The sequence below is a fragment of the Neolamprologus multifasciatus genome, chromosome 18, assembly GCF_963576455.1.
Source record: "Neolamprologus multifasciatus chromosome 18, fNeoMul1.2, whole genome shotgun sequence".
In the NCBI taxonomy this organism is placed as follows: Eukaryota; Metazoa; Chordata; class Actinopteri; order Cichliformes; family Cichlidae; genus Neolamprologus; species Neolamprologus multifasciatus.
Window position 1 is genome coordinate 16,620,159 of NC_140456.1, and position 23,275 is coordinate 16,643,433.

At 39.5% G+C, this 23,275-nt stretch overlaps 3 protein-coding genes across 6 annotated transcripts in view; 2 read left to right on the forward strand and 1 right to left on the reverse strand.

Annotated features, from left to right (window-relative positions):
* asic1c (acid-sensing (proton-gated) ion channel 1c) overlaps positions 1 to 3,486 on the reverse strand; it is a 99,768-nt gene extending 96,282 nt beyond the window's left edge. Inside the window, exon 1 of one of the 2 annotated variants that reach the window (XM_085139873.1) lies at positions 1,657 to 3,486. In XM_085139873.1, coding sequence (XP_084995999.1) covers positions 1,657 to 2,211 — 555 coding nt within the window. In that variant the 5' untranslated portion in view covers positions 2,212 to 3,486. The remainder of the gene's footprint in view (positions 1 to 1,656) is intronic. The other variant, XM_085139872.1, reaches the window with a different exon arrangement.
* Positions 3,487 to 12,962: 9,476 nt separating this feature from the next.
* On the forward strand, positions 12,963 to 13,569 carry h2bk1 (H2B.K variant histone 1). Its single transcript, XM_085139171.1, has 2 exons — positions 12,963 to 13,148; positions 13,248 to 13,569. Exons 1-2 carry the CDS (start codon positions 13,035 to 13,037, stop codon positions 13,482 to 13,484), a joined length of 351 nt encoding a protein of 116 aa, XP_084995297.1. The 5' UTR covers positions 12,963 to 13,034; the 3' UTR covers positions 13,485 to 13,569.
* Positions 13,570 to 13,692: 123 nt separating this feature from the next.
* Positions 13,693 to 23,241, forward strand: asb10 (ankyrin repeat and SOCS box containing 10). 3 transcript variants are annotated; one of them, XM_085139168.1, is made up of 6 exons: positions 13,693 to 14,265; positions 18,651 to 18,752; positions 20,360 to 20,627; positions 21,057 to 21,561; positions 22,077 to 22,190; positions 22,538 to 23,241. In XM_085139168.1, the coding sequence occupies exons 2-6, from the start codon at positions 18,665 to 18,667 to the stop codon at positions 22,721 to 22,723; spliced, it is 1,161 nt and encodes a 386-aa protein (XP_084995294.1). In that variant the 5' UTR covers positions 13,693 to 14,265; positions 18,651 to 18,664; the 3' UTR covers positions 22,724 to 23,241. The 3 variants fall into 3 exon arrangements, with proteins under 3 accessions (XP_084995294.1, XP_084995292.1, XP_084995293.1); XM_085139166.1 differs by lacking the exon at positions 13,693 to 14,265 and having other exon boundaries at positions 18,205 to 18,752; XM_085139167.1 differs by lacking the exons at positions 13,693 to 14,265; positions 18,651 to 18,752 and adding an exon at positions 18,761 to 19,648.
* The last annotated feature ends 34 nt before the right edge of the window (positions 23,242 to 23,275 follow it).

The window sequence follows — 23,275 nt, forward strand, 5'->3', positions numbered from 1 at the left end:
AAAACTGGACATCTTGAAGGGAGGGAGTTATTTCAGAGTTGATTAAAGATACAACATAGATAAGCAATCATATTTTTCTGAGTGGATAGATTCAACTGAAAGATTAGCAAGTTCAGTGTAAGTTAAGTGTTACTCTATCAAACCTGCACTGCAAGAGATGAAATAAAGGACACGGGCACTCTGAGAATAGTAAAATACCTTAAAATAAGGAAATGGGAGTGAAACAGAGACAGTTGATATTGCAGCTTATCCCTAGGCTGCACCTATTTGTTTATTTATTCACTGGCCCATGTACAGAAGTCTATTTTATATCAAATAATGGCTACACCAGACCAAGCCCAGGTTTTGCTGCTTTTTGGGTCTGTTTTTCACTCAGACAAAATGAGCTAATAACAATTAAACAGGCTGATTAAGCTTGAAATTCCATCAACGCACTAGACAACAGCAAACAGGGAGATCACAGGTTGCCTTATATGGAAAATGCTCAGAGCATAATATTAATCACAATAATAAACTGGGATTCCAGTAAACCACAATGAAAAACAGTAAGAACACATTGCCTGTGCAGGAGTCACTCTTTAAGAACATGCAGACACATTTCACAGTGTAACGCAGCTGCAGTCCTTGGGTGTGTTCAGATCTTTGAGGAGACATCATTGCATCAGCTGATGCCAGACAGAACTGCCTACTTGTTCCACTCTTACAATTTATTTCCAGTCAACTCGATTCACCTGACAGATTTAAACATCTGGACAAGGCAATTATTTCCATATTACCTGGATCCAGGTCTCTGCTTTAAATAATTAAGTCTGTCACTCTAAATGGCTGAACAAAGCATATGTTCTGTAAATGACTTTCCAATTATTCCCTTTCCTACCAACTATACACAATGTTTTAAATGAATGAGGGTCTCCTATTACCACACAAGCAGAAGGGCACTTTACAGTTTAGTGAATTTCATTCATACCGAATAGTAAATGAAGAGTTTGTGTGTGACTGCCAAATGAAGTGTGGAATGAATCAAAGCACAGAGTATGGATGCTTGGTGATAGCTCGGCATCAGAACACCTCTCCTGAACAACTTCTCAAATTAAACAAAAATAAATCTGTTACATTGCATTGTTTGTGTGACAATTGAGAAATTACTTGTTGAAAACAGATCACTCAGAGCAACAACAGAGAACATTTGAATACAAAACAGCTGCAAAATAATAATCAGTTAGGAGGCTTAATTTCAACACTGTGACTAAAGTGTCTGATTTGCCCAAACAAAGGTTTACGTGCACTTAAACTGTGTATCTGACCTCAATGAAACCCATCATGGAAAATATAGGTTCCTTCAAGATGAACACACACACTACATATGTTTTCTGTATTCTTGGAAATCAAACTGTCTTCTGAGATCACTGAGCAAGTAATAGCGGTATCTCATCTCAGGACCTTATCCTTATTAAAGATATAATTCATAACATTATAGAGTAGTAAAAACACAAACTAAAGCAAGACATCTGTTCCAAATAAACTACAAAGTCACATTGAAACTGGGTCTAAACTTATCCAGATGCAAAATAAAGTGACAGACTATCAAAACGAGCAGGAAACGAGACAGGATTACAGCAGCTTAAAGGACAAGCACAAGAACCCCTGGCTACTTACTGTGGTGAAGTTCCCCGGGTGGCAGTCCTCTCCTCGAAAGGTGCACTGCAGCAGCATGTCACTGATGTCATGACCAGTTCGGTTATAGAAATCAGTCATGTTGAAAAGTTTTGGCTTAAAGTTCAGGAAGTTTGCCTTATCCTTTAAGGCGGCCAGAACTTCAGGCTCAGCCAGGTGTGGGTTGGCTATTTGGTAGTTATTATTAAGGAGGGCCAGGAGCTCTCCCACATGATAGAGGTCATTCCTGGTGATTTTGGAGAAGCGGAACTCATTGAGGTTGCAGAAGGTAACTGCTGGGAAGGTGAGGTTTGTTGCCGCCACCTCGTCCAGCTTAGTGACATGAGGATACTCCAGATAATATGACACCCGATCCATGCAGACCAGCATCAATAAGCTCAGTGAACCCAAGAAAGAAAGCGTCCAAAGAAATCGGCGGAATGTCATGTGCCCATAAGCGAATATGTGACTCATGCCATGTAGGGTGGACATGTTAGCAAAAGCTTGCAGGTTGGAGGGCCTGACGCTCTCTATGCTTTCCTCTGAGCTTCCCTTCATGGCTGTAGAGTGATGCTCAGCACTGTCACCCCAAGAACTTCGGGTTAGAGACTTTGCTTAGCAACAAGAATAGCAGAAACCAACCAGCAGTGTTGGTTTGCCACACTGCTTCTTTATTCCCTCAAGAAGTGGTAACGGTCTCAATAAATAGCCACCTTTAAAAGGGTTGCCAGTCTCTGTAACAGTTTTCTTTTCATGACAGTTCGCATTCCACTGAGCTGTTCTTGTAGTCCCAGGTCTCCCCTGTTCTTTCAGGCTTCTGTTTTATTATCTCCAAAGCTGTCTCTCACACTCCCTGCTCAGCTGTCCTTTGTAACGGCACCAAACACAATGACAGAAACAGCCACTTCTACCCAAACGCAATGCCTCCTGATTCCTGAGTCGTGTGAAAAGGAAGAATACAAGGGACAAGAAAAGAAAGAACAGAGAATATAGCAGGCGTAAGGATAGAGGCGAGAGATGAGGGGGGGTGGGCACTGCAATGAAAAGGGCTAGCGTTTGGAGAGAGGTGCTAAGCCTGAGCAGTCAATGGGACCCTTCCTCCTCCAATCGGAGAGAATGCCTCTACATCGCTATGATAATGGGATGCAATGGTTTTGTGAATGAAGGTAATAAAGAGAGAAATGGCTCACTGGTCCCTCGCTGCCACCTTGCTTTTTCCCTCGTGTCTCTTTTGCGCTTCTCTTTTCTTCCAGAAATGAAAATGAGGGGGTCAGAGACCTCCCACCAGCCCACCAGTGTGCTTGACAACCGGCGTTCACAGATTCCACGGGTTCCACTTCCTTATTTGCACAGATCTTCAGTTAATAGGGATGACCACCTCTTGACGCTTTACGATCACCCCCCACCAGCATAACCGCTAAAGCCGCTCCAAGACCCCAAGCTTTAGTCCTGTTAACATACAGATTTATATTCTGCCGTGTGGAGCCTTTCACTCTCTTTCTCGCATCCTCTCTCTCCCTCTCTCTCTCCCACCACTCCCCCATTTCTTGCTCTCTCTCTCGCTCTCTCTCCTCCTCTTTAGTAGTCAGGATCCATTCCACTGCTGAATGGCTGCTTTGTTTGTGTCTCTGTGCTCACAGGGGGAGTCTCTCAATCTGGACATCACCATCACTGTGTTATTATTCCTTAATCTGCTCCTACCTACTGTCCAGTCACTGTGTCATCAACCATTTGCTCAAACAATGCCACAGGTTGTTTACTGCATCGATGCACATATTAAGAGTTCAATGGTGTTCCAGAAGTTTCCACATGTTAACCTATTTATAACAATGTCAACAACAAGTGTGAAAAAATGGCTTCATAACTGAGTTATAACTGAGTATCAGTCCAATCATAGATGATATTTCCATTTTGTCTTTTATATATAAAAATAAAACAAAAATTTTAAAAAGTTATATATATATATATATATATATATATAAAATTTTAAAAGGTTATATATATATATATATATATATATATATATATATATATATGCATTTATAGCACATATATACATTTTCTTTTTGCTTCAAGCAATACAAAAATCCCTTTTCAGAGTCTTTCTGCAGCAGTCCTAGAACATTTATTTGTTGTGTGTATAATTACAGTTTAGGCTTGACCAGTAATGAAATTGGTGATTTTTCTTGTGGGGTCAAAAGTTCACCTCACCATTCTGACAAGCCCTTCAATTTCTCCTGGGACCAAACAAGACGATCACTCATTGGCTACTCAGGGATCACTTATTATCTCAACAATAGGTGGACTGCCAGGGATGAGACCACAGCCCTTCAGGCATCAATATTCTGTCCTGGCAACCATAGGAACCTATAGCCAGAGTACTACAGAGGTATACATTTCACATAAACCCACAAAAAAAAGACATTTGTCAAAGCTGAGATGGAATTTTAAAAATGCTCGCAGAAGGAAATGGAACATGATGCCTGAAGTGACAGGCTGTTGCACTTTTAAAATCTACCCATCACAACACAGGCTTTGAACATGTCTACCAAAACAAAATCTACAATATAACAATTTCCAAACTACAAGACAGTTGCATTTTTGTTATTCCACCACAATATAAGAGCAAGATTAAGCCACTTTAATAACTCATAACATCATGACACGTCTGTATTTGTCTCATTTTATCCCTTGTCAAAATGTCATTAGCTTGATTAAGATGTTTGGATAAAGAAGCGGTTTGTGCCTGTCTCAATATTTGAAAATGAATACGATTCAGCTGCGCCCCTTTGCATTCACAGTGAGAACTGATAATGATTAATGGGATAAAAAACACATTGATGGATGGTGCTTTAGCATTAGAGACCTTCACTGAGTTTAAATATGGCTTCACTCACAGAGCAGGGTTATGCAACTCAATGACTGCGAGGTGAGAGTCACTGACAAACTAAAAAATCCTTCACCGAGGCGTCAAATTACTGCCTGAAACAGAAATCAAGTAGGAATTTGGCTAAATGTTTCTGGTACTTTATACATATTTGTGTAAAGTGACAGGAAACCATTAAATCATAATGGATGTGGGGAGCATTAGATGTGGCAGTCCCTGCACTAAAAACAGCCAATTCTGCTGTTTGCTGATAAGACAATATGTAGAAAAACACATGATCAGCAACAACACCCAACCTCCTCTGCAAGGGCTGGGCTTTTGTTAATGTGATGAAATGTTACTTCTTTTTTTTAATAATGGCTAGAAAAAATGCAATACATTAGAACTGTGATTCTTATTTTCTGTGATTGTGAGTTAAATCCCAAACACCAAAAACAACAACAACAACAAAAAAAAAACCCCACTGATGGTTCAAATAAACAAGGTGGAAAAGCAATATTTTAAAATGAATTTGGGACTGTTTCACATTTAATGACTTCATAATTAACTGTGCAAATAGTTACATTTCGTAAACATTTCACAACAATGACAGATTAGAGGAGAAGGGCACTGAACTTGAGCACTACCTAATGAAACAATCTGTCGAACACAAACTGATGCACTTAAAAAAAAAACTCCCACAAACTGTGAGAAGCAAAAAAAAAAAAACAAAACAAAAACTGTCTATATATTGTGTTTTGCTTCAAAAGCCCTGCATCTGCACGCCTTTTGGATAATGATGGCTTTCCCAAAGTACCTATGCAGAAGAAGAGAAGCTGTTGTCCACTAGCAGAGAAAGAACATTAACAGAACAGCATCCACTTCCCATCATTTCCCCTGATTCTTCATGTACCCAAACCCAGGACAAGTTTCAGCTGTCAGAGAGACGGCTTCATGTTTGACTCTAGAATACTTTGGTATACAGAGGAGTCTGGTAGGAGGTTTTTGTGCTGATATGCTGCGTTTGGTTTTCGCCAAATGTGGCACTGTGCATACATCTCAAACATCTTCATTTTGGTCTTGTCTCCCCAAAGGACATTGTTCCAGAAGTCTTATCGTTTGTTCAGATGCAACTTTGTAAACTTAAGCCCTGCTGTCATGATCTTTTTAGAGAGAAAAGGCTTTCTCCTAGCCATCTTTTCACAGAAGCAATTCGTTTTTTAGGGTCCTATGCTCTACATGACATGAAGTATCCTTTTGAATCGAGATGTGACTCTGAATGAAATCACAGCACTAACAAATCAAATCAGATCATTAGATTGTTGAAGATCTGCACCACTACTACCTTCACTCACTTGTATTAGTAGAACAGAAAACATTAAAGTGAAACTTTTGTGACACCAACAGCAACAATAGTGACATATTTTCACTATAACCAAACAATCATTTAAAACCTCAATAGATTTAAATCCCCTTGATTAGAATTTAAAGTAGAATAAATCACCCTTAATGGAATAAACATAGAAACATTCGTACACACCTCAATAAATATTCAGTATTTATCTTATAATGATTTTCATCATCACTTATGCATACATCTGCATTCTCTTTTCGACGTACACTCAGAAAATGCAAATGCTTTTCACACTGTATTTATTTCCATTTTCTATATTTTGATAACATCCTGTGTTAACATTAACAAACCTAAATTCACACTAGCAGGTAAGCCTGTTGTTGCAGTTGCAGCATGAAAGTGGGAGACTTTTCAGCAGTAATTGGCTTTCAAGTGGATGGTAGAATGCACAGCATAATGCAGTGAATATTAATTAGGAGAAGTAATATTTAAGGCACTACTAAGCACTGTACTCTCTTTGAAGGAGCCTTTGAATTTGACTTTAAACTATTAACTAATGTTCTGTAAAATTTCCAGGCCCCAAGCACCTCTGGGCTTTGGACTATGTGCCATAAGGGACACAATATAATGTGTCTGTGTCATAAACACTACTTACTAGTGATCACGAGAACCTGTTTTCTCATCATATAGAAACAATGATGAAGTAATGTGTGATACAATTAAGTTTTAAGTCATAATCTATATTCCTCCATTTTTCTATATACGGTAGAATACTTTATTCAAATGGTAGATATCTGGTTATATATTGTTTTTTGTTTTTGTGGACTCAAACCGAATGTGTTGTATATTCATCCATAAAAGCTTGCAGCACTGCCAGAAATGTGACCAAATGCATCCGCCTGGAAGACTTACTGAAAATAGTTTCTATTATTTGTGCTCTGACTGTAACAGATCACTGGGATGATTGTAAGAGTTTAGATTAAAATGTATACACAGTCACAAACACTGATTCATTCTCATTCATGAGAGCGAGGCTGCGAAACCTTTGGCAATCTTCAGAGTACTCTTAACACAGCTTTACCTGGTCTGACAATAAATGTGAAAACAGCACGTGATTACGGCTGCCACTTTATGTGACTCTAAACGGTGCTGGACATTAAGTAATGAGCTATCATTACGACAGTTCAGCAAAAAATTCCCATGACAAGCAAACCGCCCTGATATGATGCAGAGCTAAAAAAGAGCAATTACAGCAAGTCCTTCTATGCAGTGCCCAAGTTATGGAGATTTGGCAAGCACCTCTGAGAACAGATTACCCAGTTAGCAACTGGACACGGTATTAAAGCAGATGACATTTAAGAGCGCATATATTAAGTAAAGAATGAGAAGCAAAGATGCAACACTGCACTGGAGGGGGCAGTGCCAGGATGAAGACACAATAACAGACCCTGAACTATTGATTAGATTAAAAGTGTGATCCCAGCCTCTAAGCACTTTGTTTTCCAATATACAGTTTTCAAAAGTTGGCACGAGCACATTTGTAACAGTGTTACTGTGACTATAAGAACAAAGTCAATAAATGTAACAGAGTTCGTTTTTTTGGTTTATTTTTTAAATATAAATCTCAAGGTTATAGTTTCAATGTGCGTAACTATTTATATTTACAGCGATCATGGCTCAAGAGTTGGGAGTTCATCTTGTAATCGGAAGGTTGCCCGTTCGAGCCCCGGCTTGGACAGTCTTGGTCATTGTGTCCTTGGGCAAGACACTTCACCCGTTACTTACCGGTGGTGGTCAGAGGGCCCGGTGGCGCCAGTGTCCGGCCTCGCAGGGTGGCTGTGGCTACAATGTAGCTTGCCATCACCAGTGTGTGAATGGGTGGATGACTGGATGTGTAAAGTGCTTTGGGGTCCTTAGGGACTAGAAAAGCGCTATACAAATACAGGCCATTTACCATTTATAGTCTAAAAATAGTTAAACAGCCAAAAAGTGCAAAAGCAGATTGGTGCTTCAGTTGTTAAAACATGTGATTGAAACCTAATATGTTAAAGAGCCAAAGTCTTTGTCACAACACTGCAGAATATGGAGTAACCGCTTTTTCATCCCCGCAGGAACAGATGCTACATTTAAATGTTGGGCTTCTTAAGGGCTTGGAAAGATTTAAGATCTCTATCATCCAAACTCCGATGTTATCATGTCTTTTCAATAACCGAGACGCATTTTTAATCTGAATAGAAAGCATTTTTTACTTTCTACAGCTGCAAAGCTTTATAGAGCTTCAACATAATTCACATACTGGATCTCCACTAACACCTGCTGAAAATGTCACAACAGAGGGCTGTTTAAAACAAGGAATTGCATCACAATTTTATAATCTGCTCTTTCATGCCAGAGTTCACAATGTAAGCTGAATGCATGGATCGAAGATTTGGAAACTGAAATCTCTGCAAAGGATTGGAAATCAGCTTGTGGTGGAACTGATACTCGGCTGGTGAACCATTGCCTCAGATCAACACACTAAGAGGTCAAAAAGAATCTAAGGCTCTCTTGCCCATCCCTCCCTGTAGCTTTTACAAAAAACAAAAAACAGAATCACATGATTATGAAAAACACCCTCTTAATTTTGCTGAACCTCAATTACAGCAGGCAGTATGGATATAGGCACATAAAATACTCTTTAGTCCCTCTAACTATGAATTTTACAAAAAAGTAATGGAGGAAAACAGAGGATTTCACAGTGTTTGGACACATTTATTTGCTCACACTGGCTGCTGGTCTGCTTGATCTGCAGTTGGAAAATGAAACTGAAACTTTCATATTGTTTGTTTACTTTTAGTATCTTCAGAGGTATTGTACTGCTAATCGCTCTACTGGATATCAAACCAGCCTCCTATTCATTTGATTAACTACAAAGTAGCTCTAGAGCTTTGGCAAAGTCACTCTAAACAGGACATTTTTCCTCCACTTCACAACAGTTCTCATCTTTAGGTAATAAAAAGTACACAATTTTAGTTATTGTTGTTGTACTTCAGGCTATGTACTCTTCATTAAGACAAGATAAGAGAAGATTTATTCAAAGCTAGGACATTTCTTGTTACAGCAAATAAAAGTTAAAAAAGTTAAAGTTGAAAAAAAAAATAAGTTAAACACAACAAACCTATAAAAATAGCTTAAATAAGTAGACACTGTAAGATTCAATATTTACTGGGTCTCCATTCAGATTTTTTATCTCAATAACTTAATAAGCTTGGCACAGTTCCTTTAATAGCACTAAACCTAAAACTATTCGCACATTGTTTGTGTAAAACAAACCCCCCCTCACCCACCCACAACACACACACACACACCTCCATGTGTTACCCAGAAGTTACCCATTAGATAAGACAAATTATGTCAAAATGTTTGAACTTTTTCTAGTCTTGCCTTTTTCGGGGTGGGGGGTGGGTTAAGACTTTATAACCACTGTTAAGCAAAATGCTGTGCTGTTATCAAGGCTTTGGACTGCTCATTCAATGATTGCAAAATGAAAGTGTGGGCATGTTCACAGAAACACAAACAGATGTATTTGTATACATCATTGAGACACAACCTGAGCTGTAATAACTGCAGATATCGAGCCGAGTTTCATTCTAAGGGACAACAAACTCTATAGAAAAGAATACAATAAAACAAATATGTTTCAAAGCCTTAAGCAACATTAAACTGTGAAGAAGAAGAAGAAAAAAAACAACAGCCAACATCTCACTTTTTGTATGTGACAGTCAGACAGATTCACCTTTTTTTCTCATCTTCTCTTCTGAGTTGCAAAAATCCAGCAGCAAAAATCTGTCAAACAACAGAAATAAAAAGATGACCTTCTCATCCAATGGCTGCTACTTAATCTGTGACAGTTGCTGCAAATGACCTTGCATAAATGCTTTTCTGAGATAAAAGCCGATTCATATGTAAGCTACTGCTCAATGTGTGCTTGCAACAGGAAAAGACAAATTCCTGGACTCTGGAATAAGTACTGGCATTATGTAGCGCTATGAAGAGATTTGGCCCTGTTCAAACACTTTGTGTTAACACTGAGAATTCACTGATTAACACAAATGTGCAAATTTCAAACAGAAAAAGAAAGACAGACAGTTTTAAATCTATGACATCTGTTCAGTGATAAAGAGTAAATCCTTAAGCACAGTTCAATTCAATTTTAATTCAGTTCACTTCAGTTTTATTTGTAGCACGATCAAATCACAACAGTTGCCTCAAGTTGTTTTATATAGTAAGGTAAAGATCTAAAATAATACAGAGAAAACCTCAACAATTGGATGACCCCGTATGAGCAAGCATTTGGTGACAGTGGAAAGAAAAAACGTCCTTTTAACAGGAAGAAACTTCTGGTAGGACCAGACACAGGGAGCGGCAGCTACCTGCCACACCCAGTTGGGGGTGAAGTTAAATAGTATGGATGTGTTTTTTCTCTGCAATACACTTTTTTTTCATATTGCATAATACTGTCTACTTTCCCCCAGAACAGCTTGGGCACAGGACACTAGACCTCTGGGCGTCTCCTGTAGTGTGGCTGTGAAGTGGGCCCTCTGTGAAACCTGTCATCATCATCATCATTAGAGCATCGTACGGAAGCTCAATCAAGTTGGATCTTTTGGAGCTGGATGCTTTGCAGTTTTTGCTGTGAGGTGCAAACCCAGTATCCTGCAGGGGGAGGCTGCTGCTACCTGGGAGTGCTTTTGCCATAGAGGCATGCTTGGTGTGCAGCAATATTTAGGTGGGTCGTCAGTCGCATCCACACAAATCCTCATTGTTTTCTAGCAGACAATGCAATGCAATGTTACATCATCTATCGGTGACTTTAATGTTTTAGCTGAACGCTATATATAAATTATGTATGCTTTTTGATGAGCAGATACCACTTGACAGAACTGCAGATTCAAGTTTTTTACAAAGTAGTCCAGAGTTTTCAAGCATTAGAGAATTCAGTTGCCTTAAGCAACCTAAAGTGCCTATTTCAGAAAAAGCAAATTTACCTACATTTCGTAGACACCTATAAGGAAATAAATTGTATGTATTTCAAACGTCACCTCAAACATGTTTAAGGCTGTAGAAAGCTTTGTTATGATGGAAATGAATGAGCATAACACGGTGCTACGCCGTTTAGAGAGATTTGTATGTGAATAATTTGTATTCAGTTTACTTCCTGTACCTTGGAGCTCATCGATCAAACAGATAAACTGCTGTTGATACAGAAGCTAAGACCTCCAGTATGCACAAACGGATCAGACAAGACTGATAAAGCTTTCGACTGCAATTTTGTCTAACATGTTCACTAGCGTGCCAGTGCTAGGAAATATCTTATTGCTATATGGAGAAAATATTTTCCATCTAAAATCATAAAGATGCAACAATGCTGAGAATTTCAAAGAATAAAAAAGTAACCACACTGCTTTAAAGACAAAGTCAAATGTTGATATGTTTTTATAATCACGTTGGCTTCTAACTCGTCCTTGAATATCCTATTTAATGAATAGATCACATGCTGAAAGCTAATTTAGACGGTAAACTTTTCATTCCAGATAAAACAACAACAATACCTAGAATAAATACAGGCCTGGAGCATAAACATTTAATCTTAATCATCAGCATGAAAAGCTTACATGTATCTGGGATGGAAAGAGCCCAGGATCAAACACAAGCTTAGAGATGTAAACACGGCACTACTAAGCAAACAGCCACAATCACACATTTACACCAGCACAGACTGAAATATATTCAGTATTTAACATCAAAAAAGAAGAGTGAAAAACCTACTATGGGCTCACTTCTATTACCTGCTACCATTAATTTGTCCTTACTTCTGGCGGTAATAGTATAAAATGAAATATGTGTGAAAAGTTTTCCATTTCAAGTTTTTCAAAATAAACACAAAGAAAAAGGAAATTTCAACAGTTAGTTGGAATATATTCCTGTTGTACAGCAGTCCATATTTAAACACGATTTCTGTTTGCTAATGAGAGCAGTAATCATGAAAATCATCATAAATAATGTAAGTTTTGCATTTGTAAAAGTTCAGCTGAAGCATAAAGTATAAATTCTGATTCTGTCATGTGAAAGGGGACATGTTCGGAGAAGTCGAAAGGATGGATGGGTGGATGGATGTGGCAGGAAACAATCATTAGCATCACACTGAATTTTTTTTCTTCAATCTATCCATTCACTCTGCTCTATTATCTTTAAAGCACTGGTGGAGTACAGCCACAAAGAGACTGGGCAACTAAGAGTGACCAGTAAACCTAACTTGCATATTTTGGACTGTGGGAGGAGAGTGGTGAGCTTAGGGGAAACCTTCACAGGTACAAGGAGATGGCAAGAAGACTGCCAGCTGGCAACCTGGGGTTACCGAGCCTTCTTGCAGCAGTCCAATCCTCTGCACCACTGTGCCCCATTAAGAGTGCAGAATTAATTTTGTCACACTAAAAAAAATACAACTGTGAGCAAAACGAACTCTGGGCTTTGGGGCTGGGGTTAAAGCTTTAATTCAACCTTGCTCATAATGGCATGCATTTTTAATAAACACAGCCTCAGTGCGCATTAATCTATCGGAAAACCGTATAACCCTACATGTCTGGCTGATTGTCACCTAAACACTGGATATGACTGCAAATGGAACTCAAAGGTGTTGTTGATAAATGTTATGATGCTTAATGGCATCCACATATTTGGTACATTTAATGACCCACGAGGCAGAAGGAAGATTAAAGTGGATTGCAATTAAATCAAAAGCAAGTATAGAAATCCGCTTTCAAGCGCATATCGAGTCTTTAAAACTAATGCAAGTCCGCCACCCAGTGGACACCATTGTTAGGTGCAACATCCTAAATATAGAAATCTACTTCCACTTGCAATAAAAAATTAAAAAATAAATAAATTAAGCCACTAAAACACAGAAGGAAGGAAAAAAGGAATAACACTATTGTGATAAATAGCCGTTCTCATGGTCAGTATTTGGCTATACTTTGATGTCTATCAGTCTAGCCTAGAGAAGCAAACCAGGTGAAGTAAATTAATGACTAATTAAGGCACGCTACATAAGCAGCTGCCCGTCAACCAAGATTGGCATAACCGCTCCTGAATAAGTGGATATAGCAATTTTGACTGGTTAACATGACTAACGACGTATCCAAAAAGAAGGGGAAAAGTTCAACTGAGAAAAAAGCCAAAAGAAAAGCCAAAAGAAGAGAGACTTACGCGATGTACATCTATAAAGTTTTGAAACAGGTGGGTGAAGAAGAAGAAAGGCGCAACGAACCTTACGGCTGCCTCGGTTTTCTTTGTCCTCTAATTAAATGGCATGGCAACCCTTCTTCCTGCCCTCAGGTTCATCCGGACACGGGGATTTCGAGCAGAGCCATGAGCATCATGAACTCCTTCGTCAATGACCTGTTCGAGAGGATTGCCACAGAAGCGTCCCGCCTGGCTCAGTACAACAAGCGCTCCACCATCACCAGCAGAGAGGTGCAAACTGCGGTGAGGCTGCTGCTGCCCGGGGAGCTAGCTAAACACGCCGTGTCTGAGGGAACCAAGGCCGTCACCAAGTACACCAGCTCCAAGTGAAAACTTCCAGTGCGTTATGTTGAGGAATCTAAACTTGAGAGTTGGCAGTTTTGTAAGCTGGTCATTAAAATAATTCACAAAGCCATGAGTTTCTTTTCTTTTTTTTTTCCTCCCCCAATAAAGTAAAGCCATCGTGGCTGGTGTCGCCACTAGATGGGGTAATTGCATCTATCTTGTTCAGATGCACCTTCAAAGGGGACTTTTGTGCATTTCATCCTTGCATAAGTTGTATACCGCAGTGTGATAGCAAACTAGAAACTACAGAAATTACTCATTAGGAAGCCAGTAGCACTCCGCATTTAAACATTAACATTCCTTTCACCGACTTGATAACTTTTATAAAAGCCAATAAAGTCAATACAGCAGCAATAACCCTTTAGAAATTCTACCTTAGCAAGCCATTAGTGCACTGAATGCTATCATGTTTTGTCGGGGAGCTTGAATATTTCCCTCTATATATCTAGAATGTCCAAGTTAAGCTCCATTAGCGAATTTTCTCTTACCACAGTGCTTTATTAATTCACGATAAGCAAACATGGTGTGGTAGAGGTCTGCCATATTTCACCAGTACAGCCTGGGTGATGTATGGATGCATATGTCTGCTGGATGCTGTCCATAACAAACCTATTGAAAACATGGTTCTGATTAAAACATGACATCACACTTTCTTTCTGATTACAGGCAGATTACAGATGCAGATTACAACAGCAGCACGCACAGGTGGGCACTTAAACAGGTGTCTCCTGCGTCACCATGTAAACTTGAACCTGATCACTGCCAGGTAATATCGCCTTGATTTTTTTAACGTATACTTTCTTTAATGATTCGAGACCTCATAGTCTGTACGACCACAAATAATAGTCTCTTTTTCACTTCAGACATCTTCACCATCATCGTCATAACCTGGGCGGTTGTAACTATGAAAAGTGACGTTAGGAAATTAGCTGAACTATAGCTTAGCTAGCTAGCAAGTCATCCTGTTAACCCTGACGACGATGAAAGAATGAAGGAAGGTTTATTTAACATGTGTGAGTGTATGTTGACTTATGCCAGGTACTGAAACAAAAAAACATGTCTTTGGTTTTGGTCACTAATCATTTGAACTCATTTCCGGATTGGCTGTCCAGCTACGAGAAAAAGTCAAAGAAATAATCTTTAGAAGTTATTTCTGAAATTTTGTCCATCATGATAATGAAAAAAATGAGATGATAATTTTATAAAATAATATATATATATAGAGAGAGAGCAATTACTTAATTGAAGGAAAACTCAGTGGTGTTTATACGTTTCGAAGTTTGGTATGTTGTCAACATTAGTTTTTTGCTGTTTTTGACTAAATACACAATACTGCGTTTACTTATATTTTAAAATACAGCAATCTTTTCACTTACGATGGACTTCATGCAAACTCCTGCAAGATCTTTATCTGGCTAGGTCATCCTTAAAATTGAAATATTTATAAACTAACAGAGGAGATAAAGCAACACTGTGTCCTTGTTATGCATTATAATCAGGTTTTTAAGAGACGGCACCATCAGCTGAATGCTACTTGATTACAGGATAATGACACTAGCGTTTGCACCAGTTCAATCTGCATAAAGCGGAGGAACTGATAAAGGTCTCTCTAATTAGGATGGTGTTTACATCGGGCTTTACATACACCTATTAGACTGCACTTATCAACGTCCCACAAAGCCAGACTTACTGTGATAATGCAGGTTGCCACTGACTGTTATTGTTGAGATACCATCTCAGATATTTCCTAGTATTCTTGGTAATGATATGAAATCTAGAGACGTTATTATGAGGGTGATACGGCCTTTAATGGCAGTGACTTTGTTCATAATAATCGTGGCCATTTAGGTTTTGTGTCTTGCACTCTTCCCCATATCCCCTCTTATGCCCATGCCTAGTAGTAGTCATCGCTGTCTCCTTTAGGCAGACTGCTATGAACACATTATGGATGGGTGCATTAGTGAGTGATGCAGAGCCTGGGATGACTTGCCTTGTTTTCATGTGAGAGTGCATCATTAGAAAATGTTCCACTTGGCAGGGAAGCGCGTATTAACTGCAACCGCAATGAAATGAGGTTGTGATAGATGGTTAAAGTTATACAGGACTATTAGGTTGAAATATGAACCTCTCAATTGTCATGATGAAACAGAGGGCTATTTGCGTGGTGATCAGTGCATTGAGAGACAATTGGAATCTGCAAAGACCCATACAATACATTATAGGTAGTGGGCTAAGGGCTGAAAGAATACAGAAAAAGTAATCATGCTTCCACTGAATGGTCTGGGGCTACTGTTCAATTCAAGGCTCTATAAATTCATTTAGGTTCTTCACCAACATCTCAAGCATTGTGATGAGATTTGAGGAAAATTTGCAAACAGGAAACCTCACTTAAGCCCAGTTGTAGATTTTTATGTGTCACATGTATAGAAGCAAAGCATTGCTGATTAGTTATCCAAGATGTTTAATGGCATGAAATATGCAAATGTGTGCATGTGTGTGCCTAGCGTAATACGACTGGATGGACTATAGTATGATACAAGGAAAATTAGAACAAGTGAGCCCGGATTAAAATCGGAAAATACATACAGTAAATGCAACAGCTAGCTTGTCTTTAGATAATGACAATAGCCAATTAAACTTGCCTATCATGTCTTATCAGTTGTTCCACGACCTGAATGCAAACTTCATGGCAGAGACATGTGCTGAAATGTGTATCTAGCGTATTAACCAGCACAGAGTTGCTCAAGCACTGATCGTGCTTTTTCTGATAGGAATAACATGAAATAACACATAAACCACTAAGATAAGAAACACCTGATGGATAATTGATCTATGTCTAAACTTGGACTGTCTTTCTGACTCTCTTAAGCTAACAGCAGAGCCAATTGCAAACCCATTAGCATTTAATATTACTGTAATTACTGTGTACATTTCATTATGTTCCCAGTATATTAAATGACTGCTCAGTGTGGAGGGAGGGCTATAGTTTAATTTCTTTCTGTAGTACTGTGGCACACAGTACTCAAAATAGCATTAAGAGCCTCATAATCAGAGGGAACTAATTGCCTATGATTGCATAAATGAAGTGCCTCGCGCTCATCAGGGCCGTTGCTGATGTCCAGCCTCTTACTGACTGCCTTGGGATAGGAAGGTGGTTGACCACAATGCAGAAAGCCTTGGAGAGGCAGCTACTGGTGGGTAATGTGAGGAAACCATAGATTTAATATGTCCACAGGGGGCTGTGAGGGCAGGGGGTGTTACTGCTGCTGATGTTTTTTTGTTATCATCAGAGTTGCCTCCGCTTCACAGAGAGAGAGAAAGGGGGGAAAAAAGGAAACACGAATGCCCACCATTTGAGAAATGAATTTATCGAAGTGGCTGTCTTTTTCCCCATTAGTAAGTGTTTAGTTCAGCGTTTTAAATAATTGCGTTACCAGGAATGATATTTAAAATACATTTGGGAGTCAATGAGGCGGGAAAGTGCCTACATGTTTTGCTGATGACACCCGGGCCATTTGGAAGACATCAAAGTAGAGAGGAGGTAGCCCAGATGCATATTATAAACTCATTATGTATATCATTTAAAAGGATGTACTCCAGCCGCAAAAACAATATTCCTAGTCTCTCTCTGGTAATGTGTGTTTTCAAAGTTGAAACTCTTACTCGCCTTCAGTTTAATGTGGCATCTATTACCAACTGTAACATAAAATAAATGACCTTGATTTCCATACCAGAACAGTCGTTAAGGTATAGATGAGATGCGGCTCTGCCTCTGTGTTTTCGAGTAGAAAAGAAGGTAAAACCTCTTCGCCAATATCGTGTATTCCTCCACCTGTGGCGCAAACTTTGTTTTCCGCAGAGCTTGCAGGCATCTTAATAGACTCCAACACGAAGGCGGATAAGTACACCTTAAAAAGTGTGTTTTTGATACGCAATGTATCAAATACTGCTAAAATTAGATGGTGATGGTGTCAAATTGAAGGTCACCCTTTGAAGACATGAAATTGCATCCTTGGTGTCTACAGAGCTGTGAGATCTGTTTTGTTTTGGGTTTTTTTTTTGTTTTGTTTAGGTTTTTTCTGCTGGGTAGAATTTCTACCACTGGAAAATGGTTGTTCATCAGTCAAAAGAGATGTTTGTCAGATGCCTAGCGAGTAGGCTTAAGAGGCTTAATTATGTGCCGTCCCTCCGCCATCAGAACACTACACGTGGGGCAGAGTGACACAGCGGTTGCCAGTCATTCAGCCTAATGTTCTAATGCAGGGAGCCATGTGGATACATAAAATCCATTAAAGCTCTTGGAAAAAAAATACTGAGCTGAAAAAGGCATTCTGCTAGCTACTCGGGGGCTTACAAATAGGGCGTTCTTATTTGCTCTTCCTCTAAGAAAAATGTCACGGCAAAATCTGACCTTATAGGTCTGGAGATTTTTTCTTTTTTAACATGTTTTTTTTTTTTTTGTTAAAACAGTGAAGGTGAACAGTGGACAAAAAGGTTCACATCCACTGACTTTTCAGACTTATTATGCTCAATAAATTTAAAGTAGGGAAAGTTGAAAGAACCACACTGAAAATCAGTAGATTTTAAGCCTCCTTTTGGTAAAGTTTTGCTAAATTAATTGTAATTTTAGTAAACATTGTATTACTTTTAAAACAGCATGCACTGGGTTTGATACTAGCAGTCTAACAGAGAGACTTTATAACTTTGCTGGAGGCAAACCGGAGAGGTTTGAGTGGCTGCGTGTGAGACATAAAAATAGCATTTACTTGTCACGCTGCAGGGAGGGTCTCATGCCGAATATCAAAACAACTCTGTGAATCAACCCTGTGAACAGCCGGCGGGTACAAAGTGGACATCAGCCAGAGAGAGTGAAATAACAACAGAAACAGAGAGAAGGGACTTGTTAGACATAATCATACACATATCGCACAACAAGCATGTCGAGAGGCAGCTTTGTCTTCACGTCCATGGCCTTGCGTTCTCTTGAACTTGACAAGGACACGCTAGAGAGATACAAGTACAGCAGGCAACTTGCCTCTCATAATCTGAGTAGCTATATGCTGAAGAAGGAGGCCAACAACAGAGCACTGCTGAAGTCCCTGCCACCAGCTGTCTGCCACGATGTGGTCATCCACAATGCTTTGTATACAGGAGACCTGGAGGCTATGCAGCACTTTTTTCCTAGAGGATCCACAGCAAACCTCATCATTGAGCCACAGGGAGGGGAAATGCGCTGGGCTGCCAGAGGGGAAGGTAAGAGACAACATCTGTCTTCATCAGTGATCTAAGAAGTCACATGAATCGGACCGTATTTTCTCGAGATTGGCATCCAAAATCAGTATGGTTTGAACACTTCCTGTGATTTCACGAAAAAACTAAAGGCTAAAACATATAAAGAAATCACTGCTGTGCATTGCTGAGCAACGTGCATCTGGCGCCTCTCACTAGATAAATCAATGCAATATTTATAGCCACAGAACCCAAAGAGCTATTTATAGAAACCATCATATGCCCACCACATAATCAGACCTGCGAGTCATCTGTTTGTTCTGTGCAACAGGACAATCCATTAGATTCAGTTGTGACCCTTCCATTAAAGACTGAGTCAGTGTCCGCTTTCAATAACTTGTTTTGTCACTGGAAAAACATCATGAAGGACTTTTTTGTTGTTGCTAAATAATGTGTCACTTCTAATTTCTTAGACTGCAAAACTGTATTAGCTGGAGAATTAGGCAGGTTACATGCAATGCAGTCATTGGCTCTCATGCCACGGGTTCAAAGGGTCAAGCACAATATCACATAACACCTCCCTGAAATAGCCCTGTCTGCACAAACAACCTGCATAAGTGGTGCTTCAGGAGAAACCTCACAACTAATACATTTTAAAAACAAACTAGTTCGCTGTAATATGGCTTACGTAGCACCTAGAGTGAAGTGGCGCAAACAAAAGAAATACAGAGAAGATGTGATCGCCACAGCCAAGGCTACAGGTTGTATCCTGCAGTTCTGGAACTCTTTGCTCGTGGGCGATGAGCTGACTATCCTCGGTATCGTGGATGATGATGAGTATGGCTACCTTATTGATGCAATTTATGACACCAGCAACTTGGAGGAGTGGAAGAACTTTAGATTTAACTACAGAGGCCTGAGTAGGTCCTTGATTTTTATGTTTAATCTTGCATCAGCAAGGTTAAACTAGATTTTGATGAAACATGTTATGAGTACATTAAAATGTTACACTGTATACCAGGGATGTCAAATTACATTGAGGGTTACATACAGTCCACTTTGATTTTAAGTGGGCGAGACGGGTGAAACTCAACTTTGTCAGTGTAAGGATGTTTAACCAAACATCTGATCCCAGAGGTACCTTAATATAAGATAAAGAAGTGTAGTTTCAACATGACATCTCAGTTTTTCCTGCATGATAAATGTGGAAAAGTACAAAAAAAAAATGCCTGGTAGCTCAGACTATCATGTATTTAAAAACCTAAAGTTTTTGTTCCACTGAAAGTTTTATGTTTTAACCAAGAAAAACAGGTACTTCTCTGTCATTTCATTCTTTATCTATTACTTAACTATGTCTATTAGTTTATAGCAGGAAAAGCTGTAAAACATATAAAAATACAGTTGAAAATCCAAAAATGTATTCCCTATCTAATGTTTTCCAAAAGCCATCCCCTGGGCTGGATTGAAGCCTTGCCATACCTATTCTGGCCCTCAGGCCTTATTTTTGTCACCCCTGCTGTATACTATATCTGCTGAAGCATATATGTGACATGTATACATGTATATAGCCATGTGGTCCTATGGCTTGAGTTCAATGTTGTCTTCATGACACTTTTGCTCCCTGTTGGCAGGACTGTGGTCACTGACTTATGAGCAGGAGCTGACGACACCGCTTCACATCACAGCTGGTCGAGGCTTCGCGGACTGCCTGAGGCTCCTGCTGCAGCGCGGAGCAGATGTTGACCTAGCACCTGGCGGCACCACTGCGCTGCACGAGGCTTGTGAAAACTGCCAACCAGAGTGTGCCAAACTCTTGCTGATGCACGGTGCCAATGCCAATGCTGTCTCAGAGGACGGCCTTCTGCCTTTGCATGTTTGTACAAGCGCTGAATCCCTTGAGTAAGTGAAATCCAGTAAAACTATGTAAGGGTGTTTTCATTCCTCATCTAGTGCAGTCAGTCTTAAGCACCAGTACTTGAACTTGTATCCTTGTAGCTGCGAGTTTATATAAGAGCAAACAAAACCCCTGAGTATATTTACCTGAGCAAAAGGTGTATTTATTGCAGAGTAAACATTCTGTTGTTTCTGTCATTTCCTCCTTCAGGAGTTACATATTCCAGGAGCAGGAGGTGAAGCTACAAGTGACAGTAAAATATATTAAATTTGGGACTGCTGCTGCCCCTAGTTGTAAATTTTGCTGTAATATAAACAGCTGACAAAAAAAGATACCAAGCATAATGCATTAAAATGCCTTTGAATCTGAAAGGGAAAAAAAATCTAAAGTGTAGGAACAACTGATCTACCTGATTCTATTAATCCTGTCTGCAGATGTGCCAAGTATCTCCTTCAGTATGGAGCTGCAATCAACGGCTGCACTGTAGATGAATATGACACTCCTCTCCATGTGGCTGCCAGGAATGGCCTCCCAGACCACACTGAGCTGTACCTGCGTCATGGAGCTGCTGTGAACAAACAGAACTATGAGGGTCTCACCTCCATCAATTCTGCTTGCTCACAGCCCCAGGAGGCACAGGATCTCCGTAATTATTTCAAGGTGTGTCAGATACTTATAAACGCAGGGGCCAACATCCACACTGAGGAACAGGACAAACGCACTCCTTTGCACATGGCCTGTAAGAATGCGAACCCAGACATAGTGGATCTGCTGCTCGAAAATGGGGCCTGCGTTAACAACATGGACTATGGAGGTGAAGCTCCGATGCACAACATCCTGAAGGTGGTGACCTACAAGATTTCCCATAGTCCTGAGAGGATTGTCCGCTCTCTGCTCAACCACGGCTCCATTCGGGTGTGGCCCGGTGCTCTTCCGAAGGTAGGGACCCAAATGCTTGAATATTACATGGAGTCAGAATAAAACGTGTGGAGAAGCATGCTATCACGGCTACAGCCAATTATTCATCAAGGTGGCTCATTTTGCATAATTAGCAAGTACTGCACATGTAACACCTTGACTAAGATTTATTTTAAACACTACACTGTTCCTTGCAATATTCCAGACTTCACAACTTCACATTCAAATCATTACCATCTCATGGCACAACATGAAGTGTTGCACTCTCAGCGGGAAACAGACTACAACTATCAGTGAACCCACGTGCACTACACAAAATGCCTGGTTCCTAATTAGGCAAGTGTTAATAGGAGATTAATTAGCACTAATTGCATAATTTCCAGTTAAACCCCTGGAGGGAAGACCAATCTGTTCATTTCACAAGTGTTTAATTACTTTATTTCTTCAGTTCTATGGAGTCACATGCTTGCTCATGAACTTAAATGTTGATTGTTTAAATCGTACTGCTTTGCTCTGAGTTGTGATGCACCTTGCAGGTTTTGATGCACTGCTCCAAATCGCCACGCACTGTTGAGGTTCTCCTGAATGCCTACAGTCACCTCAAAGTCACGGACACCTGGGTTGAGTCCGTGTCAGAAGAGGTGTTTAAGGCAAGCTTTTTAAATGTGAAATTATTATTTTTTAATTATTATTATTATTATTATTAATATGTTTAGTTAAGTGTTTTAGTCTTCATTGTCTTTAAATTAATACTTTTAAAGTGACCCATCTCAGCCATTTAGGTTGCCTTATAAATATGAGGGCTTTTAAAAATGAAAAGAACATTAAGTAATTTATCATTATTTTATATTCAGAAAGATATTTTTTAATCATTCATTTTTAAATATAAGCTGATTGCAAAACTAAACTCAGAATATCAAAGCATCAATATAGAGCCATCGATCTAGTATCAGTTCATCAGTTAAATCTATTTTTTGTGTGTTTCTGTCCAAAAAAGGAACACAAAGAATTTTATGAGTCAGTCTTCTCCCTGGAAATGACTCCTCGCTCGTTGCAACACTTGGCTCGCTGCAGTCTCAGGAGATTCCTGGAAGGCCGGGTACACAAAGTGGTCCCAAAGCTCGATCTGCCCAAGTTCATCAAGAACTATCTTCTCCTGGATTTCAGAGGATACATTCACTAAAAGTCCAATCTGAGTGTGAATATTTGTACCAAATATCGATGGTGATAAAAGTCCAACAATGTGAATCAATACGCAGATTTTTTTAGGGTGCGTGCTGCCATACATAAGATTTTCAGGAGGCAGACTCAGAGTCGTTTCCTGTCATGTTTTGATCCATGTCTCAGCGCAGAAACACGTTTGATGTTGCACCACAAGAGGGCGCTACAGACTAGAATTATTAAATTATGCAGTGGGGCTGCAGCTGTATTGGTTTATATTTTCTTTACTTTTTTGATCACTTTTTCTTTTCTTTTTTTCTTACTTTTACACTTTAATTTAAAAAGGACGACTTGCTTTAAATTGTATACATAGCTATTATCATAGGTCAGCGCTGGGAAGCATAGTAATTATGTTTTGCACATCGAGTATTGCCATCAAAATATTTGCATTAATCGTTTGAGCCACCGAGATGCCTGTAATTATATATATATGATTAAAACAGGCTTTAAATGGAAATAAAGATTTCCACTACTGTTGCATGATCTGGTCATTGTTCTTTTCATGTTTCGTGTT